Source organism: Alexandromys fortis, unplaced genomic scaffold, assembly GCF_014885135.2.
Source record: "Alexandromys fortis isolate MF-2015 unplaced genomic scaffold, M_Fortis_MF-2015_v1.1 scaffold_79, whole genome shotgun sequence".
Lineage (NCBI taxonomy): Eukaryota > Metazoa > Chordata > Mammalia > Rodentia > Cricetidae > Alexandromys > Alexandromys fortis.
Window position 1 is genome coordinate 4,497,273 of NW_026067964.1, and position 12,064 is coordinate 4,509,336.

General features: G+C 42.9%; 1 protein-coding gene and 1 long non-coding RNA gene across 3 annotated transcripts in view; one reads left to right on the top strand and one right to left on the bottom strand.

Annotated features, from left to right (window-relative positions):
• Iqgap2 (IQ motif containing GTPase activating protein 2) overlaps window positions 1-4,218 on the top strand; it is a 301,482-nt gene extending 297,264 nt beyond the window's left edge. The window contains exons 34-36 of one of the 2 annotated variants that reach the window (XM_050153834.1): window positions 1,072-1,209; window positions 2,574-2,682; window positions 3,284-4,218. In XM_050153834.1, the coding sequence (XP_050009791.1) occupies window positions 1,072-1,209; window positions 2,574-2,682; window positions 3,284-3,397 (361 nt within the window). In that variant the 3' untranslated portion in view covers window positions 3,398-4,218. Of the gene's footprint in view, window positions 1-224; window positions 324-1,071; window positions 1,210-2,573; window positions 2,683-3,283 lie in introns of those variants that run through there. The other variant, XM_050153835.1, reaches the window with a different exon arrangement.
• On the bottom strand, window positions 2,000-2,566 carry LOC126508540 (uncharacterized). The gene is made up of 3 exons (XR_007593867.1): window positions 2,372-2,566; window positions 2,294-2,332; window positions 2,000-2,137 (listed from the first exon to the last, which is right to left on the bottom strand). It is a non-coding gene; the product is annotated as an uncharacterized lncRNA (long non-coding RNA).
• Window positions 4,219-12,064: the final 7,846 nt, after the last annotated feature.

Here is a 12,064-nt window from a genome sequence, read left to right on the forward strand (position 1 = left end):
CAACTTAATAATTTAAAACCTAATGATTTAAAATTCCTTGTTGGCCGTTTTTTAAGTCATTACTGACACAATGGGCTAAATTTGGCAGCTCTCTCAGATCCATTAGAATACAAATTATAGATTTTTATATACAATATAATGACTCTCAGTGACTATTCCTTGCTGATAATTATTCTTATCACCAGACTGGGTCAATGCTGATTAAACTTTAATTATCCATTTAGATATGTGATACAATATTTTCAGATAACCTTCGTCTGCGGAAGAGCAGGAGGAAACGATACTGTGTAGAAAAATCGATGGGATCACTCATAGGAAGTCTGGTGAGGGAAGTTTGCTCATCACCTCACTTGGGCCCACTCTTCATTCGCTTGGGGACTGTGCAGATTTTGCTTTAACACTAGACCCAAGAAGAAGAAGTCAATCAAGCAGATTTTCAGCAGCAAATGCTTGTTAGTGGTTTGTTTCACATGGCGTTTACAGCAACTTTGAGCCACAAACTATAGTCCCGATGTGGGTTCTGAGTCTAGCATACATCATGTGATCTCGATTTTCTCATATTTAACCTGGGATCAAGAGTGGCAGCTTCTCAGGTGTTGCTATGGAGGCTGAACGAAATGATTTATAGCGAAGGAATGCATTAATGTCAAAGCCCTGGGAAGCTGCTCATTTTGGAAGACACAAAGTAATATGTATAAAGTTTGCATTTGGAGTGGTGCTAGCCATGTAGTGTTTACTAAATTAGAGAAGTTTTATTGGTACCTCCATGTTAGAACAGAAAGTCCATGTAATTACTCCAGGGCTACTTGCAGTGACTTATTAGGCAGACACTTAGTTCAGAATGCCTGAGAACACAGCATACATTTTATTTTAAAAGCCAACTTCAGTCACTGAGGAAATGCAGTTGGGTATAGGGATTCCAGAGCAAGGGGACCTTTTTCTCCTTTTATTGGGAGAGGAAAAAGCACAGGTCAGTACAGGGGAGCCCCCTGTGAACAATGGGGTTACTGCGTGTGGCTGCCGAACTGCCTGGAACGTCTTGACAACAGGTGGTTGTTCTCATTTGCTCAGAAATTCTCGGAGATCAATTAAACTGGACGGAAAAGCAGAACCCAAAGGAACGAAGAGAGTGAAGCCAGTGAGGTACACAGCAGCGAAGCTGCATGACAAAGGTGTCCTGTTGGGCATAGACGACCTGCAAACCAACCAGTAAGTAGAGCCACCCTCAGCTCACACCCAAGCTGAGTAGGCATTCTCAGGCTTCCCTGGGTGGCTCAGAGGGCTTTGTTCTATCAAAGCTTAGCACAGTGTACAGATCACTAGTCTTACTCCCAGAGACCTTCAGCATCTGGTGCTGATGTGATTGGTCCTAGAAAGGGTGCGTATCTAGAAGTCGTGTGTTCTTTTGTTTGTCCCGTATGGATCCTCAGGTCTTCTCTTGGTCCCTTCCAAAGAACTGGGTCAGAGCAGTGAGCATAAAAGGCTGCCTTCTGATTCGTGCAAGAGCCATCGACAGTTGCTAAACAGTGTGGTCAGACCCACGAGCTGTGCCAGGCCCTGGTCAAAACCAACTCCAAGAGAGTGCTACAGGAGTGTGAATTCAAGACGAACCCACCAGGCACAGCCCCAATAGGCACACGACGCATGCAGGGGACCATGAGCTTCATATCTATCCCTCTCGCCTTCCTTTCTCTCGAGAAAAGTCAGCCACTGGCTTTGGCCTTCTCTCTGACTCTACTTCTACCCTATCCCCACTGCCTTTTAGGCCTGACCACAAAACCTGACTAAATGAGCTCAGAGAACACTCCTCTTTCTCTCTGGAAGTTTCTGTAAAAGTTACTATCTACTATACTCTGCTGCCCCAGCAGTAGTATTATAGGTCAATGTCAAGGGTCACTCCTGCTCTACATACAGTAGGATAGGTCAGTGTCAAGGGTCACACCTGCTATACAACAGTAAAGGTCAATGTCAAGGATCACACCTGCTATACAACAGTAAAGGTCAATGTCAAGGATCACACCTACTATACAGTAGTAAAGGTCAATGTCAAGGGTCACACCTGCTATACAGTAGTAAAGGTCAATGTCAAGGGTCACACCTGCTATACAGTAGGATAGGTCAATGTCAAGGGTCACACCTGCTATACAGTAGGATAGGTCAATATAAAGGATCACACCTGCTCTACAGTAATACAGGTCAATGTCAAGAATCACACCTGCTATACAGTAGTAAAGGTCAATGTCAAGGGTCACACCTGCTATAAAGTAGTATAGGTAAATGTCAAGGGTCACACCTGCTATGCAGCAGTAAAGGTCAATGTCAAGGATCACACCTGCTATATAGTAGGATAGGTCAATGACAAAAATCACACCTGCTATTTACCTTGTGAGAAAAGCATCTAGTTCAGATCCCAACAGTGGCCTTCAGACTGGATGTTCAGGAATGGCATGAGGAGCTGATGCAAGTCAGCCTGCCTTAGCCTCTCCTGCACACTGGTCCAAGTTGAGGCTTTGTTTGTTTTTCTTTAAGGGTTTACTTGTGGTTGCCTGTGTCTGACTGTTCCTCTTCAATAGGTTTAAGAATGTTACATTCGACATCATAGCTACTGAGGATGTGGGCATCTTCGACGTCAGATCCAAATTTCTCAGTGTTGAGATGGAAAAGGTGCAGCTCAATATTCAGGTGAGCTGGGATTTTATGTGAGCCACTGGGGCTCTCTGTGCCTTACACAGTCCCTGCCAAGTTTAACTCCTGGAATTCTGGAACTCAGGTGGTGGAAGAAGAGAACCAACAAGTTGTCCTCTGACCTCCACAGCATGCCGTGTGTGTGTGTGTGTGTGTGTGTGTGTGTGTGTGCGCGCGCGCGTGAGTGAAATTTTTTAATTATGAGATTAAAATGAAAATTGTGTGTGATTTAAATGGATAATAATTTTCTTTTTTTCCAGTACTGAAGTTCAAACTCAAACCCTCTCACACACAAACTAGCTTTGTACCACCAAATTATAACTCTGGCCATCTCTCTACCTTCAAGCCACTTTCTTCCATGTAGGCAGTAATTCCCTAAGTGCCACGTCCTGACTACAGCACTATTCACTGTCATTTATGAACTTGTTAAAATGTAACTCTCAGCTCAGAGCTGCCACACCTGAAGTTCCAGGGCTCAGCTCGGTGGTCTGAGTCCAACTGGCCTGTGTTTTTAAGCAGACTAATGTTTTGGAAGCCCCAGTGGGATGTTTTTAAGCTCTGAGGTCACGCAGTTGTACCTTCATCTCTCTGGTTCCAGGACTTGCTTCAGATGCAGTATGAAGGGGTGGCTGTGATGAAGATGTTCGATAAGGTGAAGGTGAACGTGAACCTCCTCATATACCTGCTCAACAAGAAGTTCTACGGGAAGTGAGGTGCCTGCAGGGAGCGAGCGCGTGGATTCTCTATCACCTGCGTTGAGAAATGAGTTTGTCTAGTATTTTTGTTTTAAAACATGATTGAAATCACTGCTTACAAATGTGTGATTTTTTTTTCAAAAGACCAAAACTGTTCTGAAGAATGTAGCCACGTGCCTTTTTGATAATTGGATACTAGGCCAGAGTGAGAGACAAGGTGGGCAGGTGCGACAGACACACACTGTACGGTGGCACTGGTACTCCAGCTGGAAGCTCGGAAAACCCTGTGATTTGTTTTAAAGTAGAGGGAGAAAGACTAGCTGACTAGGGACAAATGTATAAACCTATTTTCCTATGAAAAAAAATTTAAATGTCCCACTTAAATGATGTAATTCTTCATAGATTGTTTTTTTATCTGTGGAGAAGTAGAGATCTAATTAATTTGTAATGAATTATTTAGACATATAGCTCTAAGCCCTGTCTTCTGGGAATTATCGGTTTTAAAGAGAACTTTTGTGCAATTCAAAATGAAGTTTTTTATAAGTAATTGAAAGTGATAATACAATAACACTTTCTGTATAAAAGTATATATTTTATGTGAGTTATTCAATTTACTCAAAGTGCACTACTGCCTCATGGAACGGCTCCTGTTTGGGGAGTCACATGGACCACCGAGAATAGCAGTTATAGACCCCCCCCCTCCACCCCTCACAATTTATCTGAATACTTCAATTGTGCCTCTCAAATTTTTTGTAATGCTATAAAATCAGTATCTAGATGGTTTTTAAATGTATTCTTTGAAAATTGTTTTCTGTAAAATAAATGTTACTTAATTACATTAACGTGGTTTTTAGGTTGTCTTAATAAATCCAGCTCACTTGATGGGTGAAAGACTCCTGGTAGAACTTTTTAGGAAAAGAAGTCATTTCCCCAGAGCTATATAACTTAGGGTGCAGAAGATGCAGCTGAAGGAGGGCCAGGACCTCAAGTCCAACCATTTATAGATGAGTGGATCCACGGGCAATCCAGAGATCCCTGCTGGCCAGTTGATTTTGTACTGACCACTCATTCCCAACTAGAGAAAAAGGGAACAGAAGTTCAGAATAAAATATTTTAAATTACAGGGGTCACTTCCGCCTACTTCCTATTGGCCAATGGTAGGTGACCACCAGCTGGAGTCATTGCCTCAGTCTGTGTGGTTATAACAAAATACCTGAATCTGGGAACTTTGTAAAGAAAAAGAATGCTTATTTAACTGAAAGTTCTGGAAGGTCTGAGCAGAGTAGCAGAGTCTATTATACAACAGCACATGAGGAAGACACAAATACCTGGGGTACCCTTGCTTTCCAACAACCCACCCTGCTTGCTGTCACCAACCTCATCCAACAGACACAATGCACCCCAAGCCCTAATCTAGTCTCTTGAAGACAGTACTCTATTCATGAGGGTAGAGCGCCTATGATTTAATTAACCCTTAAAGCTCTCACTGTTTCTCAACACCTATACTGAGACTCAAATGTCAATATAGGTTCAACATGCAGATGCGGACAAACTGCATCCAAATTGTGACAGTCCCTAGCTAAGCAGCTAAGTATCCAGTTAGAACCAAGAGTGGCGCAGGAATGGTTCTGTTATTAGAGAAAGAGAAAGAGGAAGAGAAAGAGAAAGCAGAGGAAGGACTTGGACCCTCAGGCTAGACACTTAGCTTTATTTTCCTTAGCGATTGTAAAATATGCTTATTTGAGATAAATGAACTTAAGCTTAAGAGTCAACAGAATTTAGAAAACTCTGGTAAGCAGACTTTTAATTTTATAATTATTTCAGACCACATTTTTTAATTGTTTAAATTTTTATGTATGTGAGTGTTTTGACTGCATGTATGCATGCATGCCTGGTGTCCATTGTTGTCAACAAAGGGCAGTCTGTGAAACCTTTAGAAACATCCTTATCTTGGGCAACAGGAAAAACCCTCCTGGCTCTCCCTAAGGTTCCTGGCATGATCCACGTGTCCTTACTGAGGACACAGGTGTGTTGTCAGAAGGCATCAGGTCCTCTGGAACTGGAGCTGTGGATGGTGACAAGTCACTGTGCAGAGCCCTTAAAGTTGAACCTGGGTCCTCCGCAAAAGTAGCAATTGCTGTTAACTGCTGAGCCATCTCTCTAGCCCCGAGTAGCGTATATTTTTGACAGATACTACAGAATAATGCTATCACAAGTTGGGGGTGGTTTGTTTTTGTTTTTGTTTTTGTTTTGGTGTTTTTGTTTTGTTTTTCCACATCACTAGACTTAATGTGGAAAATCAGAGGAATTCTGGTAAGTTTCCCCTTAGCAGCTCTCTCTCTCCCTACTGCCAATATTGCAGAGGGGGTGTGGCCAGGAGCTGCAAGGATGAGGGCATGACTTAGCCCCCCTTGTGCTCCAGGAAGGACTTGGAGTGGAAATGTACGCAGAGGAGCCCAGGTAAGGGAGCAGTGTTTGGAAACACGAGCCAGTCTTCCTGGCATCTTTAAAAAGAACCTCTCTTGTTCCAGCAGCAAAGATGACAAGCCGCCTATGTGAACAAGGATGCTTGGGTCACGTCTGTGTCCTCAGTAAGGACAGTTAGATCATGCCAGTGACCTTAGGGAGAGCCAGGATTTTTCCTGTTGTCCAAGATAAGGATGTTATTAAAGGTATCCGAGATTGCCCTTGGTTGAGATGGGTGAGAGCCGTAGCTAAGTGGATGGCCAGAGGAGGACAAATGTAACAAAGAGAAGGGCAGCAGCAAGCATGTGGCCTCACGTGCCTCTGAGCTAAGTCTGTAGATTATTGGAGCCAAAGCTGGGCCACTTTTAGGACTGAACGTCCTCTAGCCAGGGAGCCGATTTCCTTTATGTCTCCGAAGCCCTGACCCGCTTCTTCCCAATTCCTCATGCCTTTTCTTATTCAGTGACATTTTTAAAAATTTCTTAAGTGTGTGGAGAAAGCGTATGTGTGCATCTCCGTGGGCCTGCATTTGCCTGTGCATGTGCGTGTGGAAACAGAGGGTAAGCTTTGGATGTCTTCCTCTATTCCTCTTCCAATTATTCTTGGAGATAGGGTCTCTCGTTGAATCTACAGTTTGCCTTTCAGCTAGGCTGGCTGGCCAGCCCCAAGGCTCCACCTGTTACTACCGCACTACTGTGATTATAGGCATGCACCTCCACATTCAGCCTCTATGTGTGTGCTGGGACTAGAACTCGGGCCCTCAGGCTTGTGCAGCAGGCCCTCTCCCCACTGAGCCATCTCCCCAGTGCCCCCTCCCCCCACTCTTGTCTTTATAGACCACTAACACTAAACACTGGAACTATAATGAACTTTACAGAAATGGTCCCCATATTTTGAGGTAATCACCATTAGTCAAGAAGGTTGTGTTTCCTTAACTTCTCCCATGACACCTGGCATTTTAGTTCATTTTTATACAAGGTCTCACAGTACAGTCCTGGCTGACCTTAAACTCGCAGAGATCCACCTGCCTCAGACTCCCAAGTGCTGGGACTAAAGGTGTGTGCCACCACACCTGGCCTGTGCCTGGCATTTTAAAAAGACCAAAACCAGGACAGCACCCCTGCCCAGACAGGGAACACCTGTCCCCATTATTCTGACGTCAGTGGCTAAGTAAGATACTAACCTGTGTGATCATCGTGTGGTATAAAAGATGAGAACTGTGATGTGTTGGCCCCGGGGCGGGCAGGCGGGTGTGTGTGGATGGACAGTAATTAGGATCGCTATTCATGGTGTGACTTTTATGACTTTTGTGGTTAAGTGGCACTTAGCGGTATTCCGCAAACATCTCAAGAAGCAACCACAGAGCTGTGGGTGGTGGAGAGTGCTCTGTATTGTGAAAGCCCCTTCGTGTGTATTAGACCTTACTGCTAGTTTGCTTCATTATATCTGGTACTGAAACTAGGACCTGGTGATAGCTTAAGACAGAGTCTCTAGGCATTAGAGCCATGGTTCTCAACCTTCCTAGTGCTGTGACCCTCTAACACGGTTCCTCATGGTGTGGTGACCCCCCCCCACCATAAAATTATTTTCATTATTACTTCATAACTGTAATTTTGCTACTGTCATGAATTGTAAGGTAGGTAGATATTTTTGGAGATAGAGGTTTGCCAAAGGGGTCGTGACCCACAGGTTAGGAACCACTGCTTCAGAAGTTGTGTCTTCTAAATAGTAGGCGCTGTCAGAAGTCTGGAAACAGGGTGAAGAGGAGAGTATACACCCCTTCCTGTGCCACTTGTGAGTCCAGAACGTTAGATGGACAGTTGGATGGATGGGGCTAACTGAGCATCCTTTCAACTTCCATATAAAACAGATGCTATGGGCTTGGTCAGCAGCTTTGTTTTCCTTAAAACCCAAACTTTCTAAGCCCAAATACACTGGAGTTTGCCCCATGGAACATGACCTAAAGTTTATGTTTTAAGATAGGATCTCACGTAGCCCAGCTGGCCTCAAACCCATCACAGCAAGGGGTTGACGATAGTCTTGATAGTCTTGAAAGCCTGGCGGCCCTGCCCTTGCTTCCCAGGAGCTGGGATTACAGGTGTGCACCACCCCCACCGGGTGAACAAAAATTCGTTGTTTTCTTTATAACCGACGTGGAATTAGAGACTGAATTTGACCTTTGCTCAGTAACCTGAGCCACATGGGTGGTTCACCACTCTCTTGGGGGTCAATTAGTGGACCTGCTTGTTGTTGCATTATGAAACACAAATTATATTTCTAACCCCAAAATACCAATACAGGTTTGTAAGAACAAGAGGTAAGAACAGGTCTCCTCCCGGATAGGTTGTAAATTACTTAACCTACTGTTTGCTTGGAAAACAAATGTGGAGGTCTTCTGCAGACCAGGAAGTGCCTCAGTCTTTACTTCCGGTGCTTTCACACCACACAGGTGCTCCTATTACCACCACTAGCTTCTAAAAGGAAATTGGTGGGTGAATTCCTAGAATATTCTCTTGTCTTTGGAGAGCTTCAAATAGAGGCGTGGAAGCAGTACCCAAACAGGAGGATAGTGGCTGAAAAGGAACAGCGCTCCTAACACCCTAAGATTAAAATCACACCATGATGATGCCATGTGTGTTTTTAAACATTGGAATATGCCATCCACACAGATGGATGGCCAATGAGTCACACTGTTTGGCGCCTGGCAAGTTAAACTAGGGACTGTGAAAGCCCAGAGTGTACGTTAAGTAATTCCAATAGGAAGGAGGCTGTAAAGCTGAGACTCCTTAGTGGGGAATGGTCATTAGCTCTGACAGGCAGGTTGTCCAACTCCACACAACGGACATTTACTATAAAAGCAACAGAGGGGTTGGGCACCAGTGGCAAACGAAGCAGAGGGAATGGTATCTTTTCCCAAGAGTTCTAAAGGGTCTATAATCATGACAAAAATGTTGTCAAGCTTCAACAAAATGGAGAATGTGTCACCAGTGGACTATAATACAAAATAAGAAATCCATCTAAAGAGGCAGCAGAACTTTAGTGAGTTGCGTGGGATGTTTAGTGAAGCCGACAGAAGGCTCACAGTTGGATAATATGTATGTACAAATAAAAATGCAACATGTGTTAAAATGGCTCTTTGCGGGGAAAGACTGCAGAGTAACAAGCTAAACAATGAAGTCAAAAGTTGGTGTAAACCATAAAAAAGTAGAAGGGGAGGAAACTGTATGATTATATACTTTTATGAAAACTTCTCCTGAACCCCAATACTATGTGCAATGAGTATACAACAACTTAAAATATAAATAAAGCTGGGAGTGTTGGCATACACCTTTAATTACAGCACTCAGAAGGCAGAGGTAGGAGGATCTCTGAGTTCCAGGCCAGCCTGGTCTACAAAGTGAGTTCCTAGACAGCCAGAACTACACAGTGAGACCCTGTCTCATAAAAACAAAAACAAAAATACAAGTAAAAACTGTGTGAAAGTTGATGACATTGAAAATAGCAAAATATGAAGAGATTGCTCAAGGCTTAAGAATGTATGTTGCTCTTCCAGAAGACCAGGTTTAATTCCCAGCACTTACATGGTGATTCCCAACCATCAACTCCAGTTCCAGGAAATCTGATGCCCTTTTCTAATTTCTGAGCATGCATTTGGTACACACACACACACACACACACACACACATATATATATATATATATATATATATATATATATATATACACATGCAGGCAAAATACACAAAAGTAAAAAGTAAAGTGAATAAATAAACATTTTTAAAAAATAACAAAAATGTAAAATTAAAAATATTCACTTCCAACTTCTGGACAGACAAATCAGAAAAAGACAATCAAAATAAACTATGCTAGAAACAAAAATGGAGGCAAAACTATAGATAAAACTATTTTTGAGGACTAAAGCTTGGTATACATATAATGAAATACTAAGAAAGGCTTTTGTTCTTGCTTTTGATGTAATCCAAGCTGACCTCAAACTTGCCTCTTGGAGTACGGAGAATCTAGGTATATGACACCATACCCAGCTACTTTTTAAAGAATTTGACATACATGTATGAAGCAAATAAATCTAGGAAAATACAAATTATGGAAGTCATAATATGTCAAAAATGGTAAATATCTTCAAACGTTGAAGACAAAAGTAGTAATTTTAGAAACACAAATGATGCACAAATCTGTGGATGAGAAAGTCAGTCTTCTGGTCAGAAATGTGAATGAAATCAGAAAAGGTGTAAAACATTTAAACAGTGGCACGTGGGCCAGCGAGATGGCCAGGCAAGGAGAGGTGCTTGCCACGCAGCCTGTGTGGGATTCTGGGATCCACACCGCAGGCAGGAGAGAAATGACTCCAGCAAGACATCCTCTGACTGCACACACAGGCCATGGCACATGTGACCACACACACTCACACACACACTTAAAAATACAAAAGACAGTCTATTTGCCTTAAAGAAACAGGAACGTGGCCAGGCGGTGGTGGCTTACGCCTTTAATCCCAGCACTCGGGAGGCAGAGGCAGGTGGATCTCTGTGAGTTCGAGACCAGCCTGGTCTACAAGAGCTAGTTCCAGTACAGGCTCCAAAACCACAGAGAAACCTTGTCTCGGAAAAAAAAAAAAAAAAGAAACAGGAACGTGTGTATATTTTAATTAGTGTCTATTTGGGGGGCCCATGTATATTTTCATGGGAATTTTAAAGAAAGTTACAAATTAAACTCAGCCATGCTTGAGGATTCTGTCTTCTCAATTCAATTAACTTAGAAAATATTTGAGGAAAATTGTGTCTGCAATGAACATATCCAGTTTTTTGTTATTATCCCCTAAAAATGTCCACTGCTTGCATGTCTGTTTTATTAGACACAACGATTGAGAAATAATTTCAAGTATAACAAAACATGTGCAGCCGGGCAGTGGTGGTGCACGCCTTTAATCCCAGCACTCGGAGGCAGAGGCAGGCAGATCTCTGTTAGTTCGTGGCCAGCCTGGTCTAGAAGAGCTAGTTCCAGGACAGGAACCAAAAGCTACAGAGAAACCCTGTCTCGAAAATAAAAAAAAAAAAAAAAAAAAAAGAAAAAAAAAAAGAAAAAAGAAAAAAAAGAAACAAAACATGAATACCATGCTGTTAAATATGAGCATCCTCCTCGGAGATCCTGAAAATAATCACTTTTGGACATGGAAGGGCACGTGTATGTGGAATATTGGTTTGATTTTGTTTCAGACAAGGGCTTTCTATGGTGCTCAGGCTGGGCTAGAATTTGCAGCTTTCCTGCTTGTGTCTCTCTAGTGCTGGGATTACAGGTGTGCACCACTATACCTGGTTTGGAACCACATTCAGTTTTCCTGGCTCCTAAAGCCATGGTTGACAAATTGCATTCGCCCCCACCCACAGCCCCCAAGTAGCAGCAGCAGCAGCAGCAGCAGCAGCAGCAGCAGCAACCGCAGCATCACTTCAAACCAACTGCATCAAAATCTCTGGAAACGCAGCCCAGCATTGTGGCTTAAATCTTCCAGCTGACTCTGGTCCATGCTGAAGTCTGAATCCATGTCCTACTCTAAACTCTGGTGTGAGGGTCCTCAGATCTCATCACCCCAGAGCATGTTCATTTAATACTTTGGTCCAGGATGGAGCCCAGGAATCTCTACTTATACATGCTAAAAGTTACAATTGCTTTTGAAGATGGTTTCGATTTTTTTGTAAATGATGTAATTCATAATTCATAATCTAGGGCTGGAGATGGATCAGTGTTTTTAAGAGCCTTTGCTGCTCCTGCAGAAGCCCAGGGTTCAGTTCCCTACCCCCACATGGCAGCTCGTGATCCTTTGTAACTCCAGTTCCAGAGGATCTGATTTTCCTCCTCTGGCCTCTGCAGGCACTAGATGAACATAGTGCACAGACACACATGCAGGAAAAACGACCATACGTATAAAATTTTAAAAAGAATATCTTAAGAAAATTTACAACTCCTAGAGAATACTAAGGAGAGGAAGAGGTATCTCACTCGGTTCCCTCTCCCTTGACTCTCTGGACTGCAACCGAATTCTGAGAGATACCTTGGGGAATGTGCAGAAAATTTAAGAACTTTATTATTTCTTTTTTTTTTTTGAAGACTTTTTTTATTTTTTTTTATTTTATCTTTTTTTTATTGAGAATAAGAAAAAAAAAGTTTCCGCCTCCTCCCAGCCTCCCATTTCCCTCCCCCTC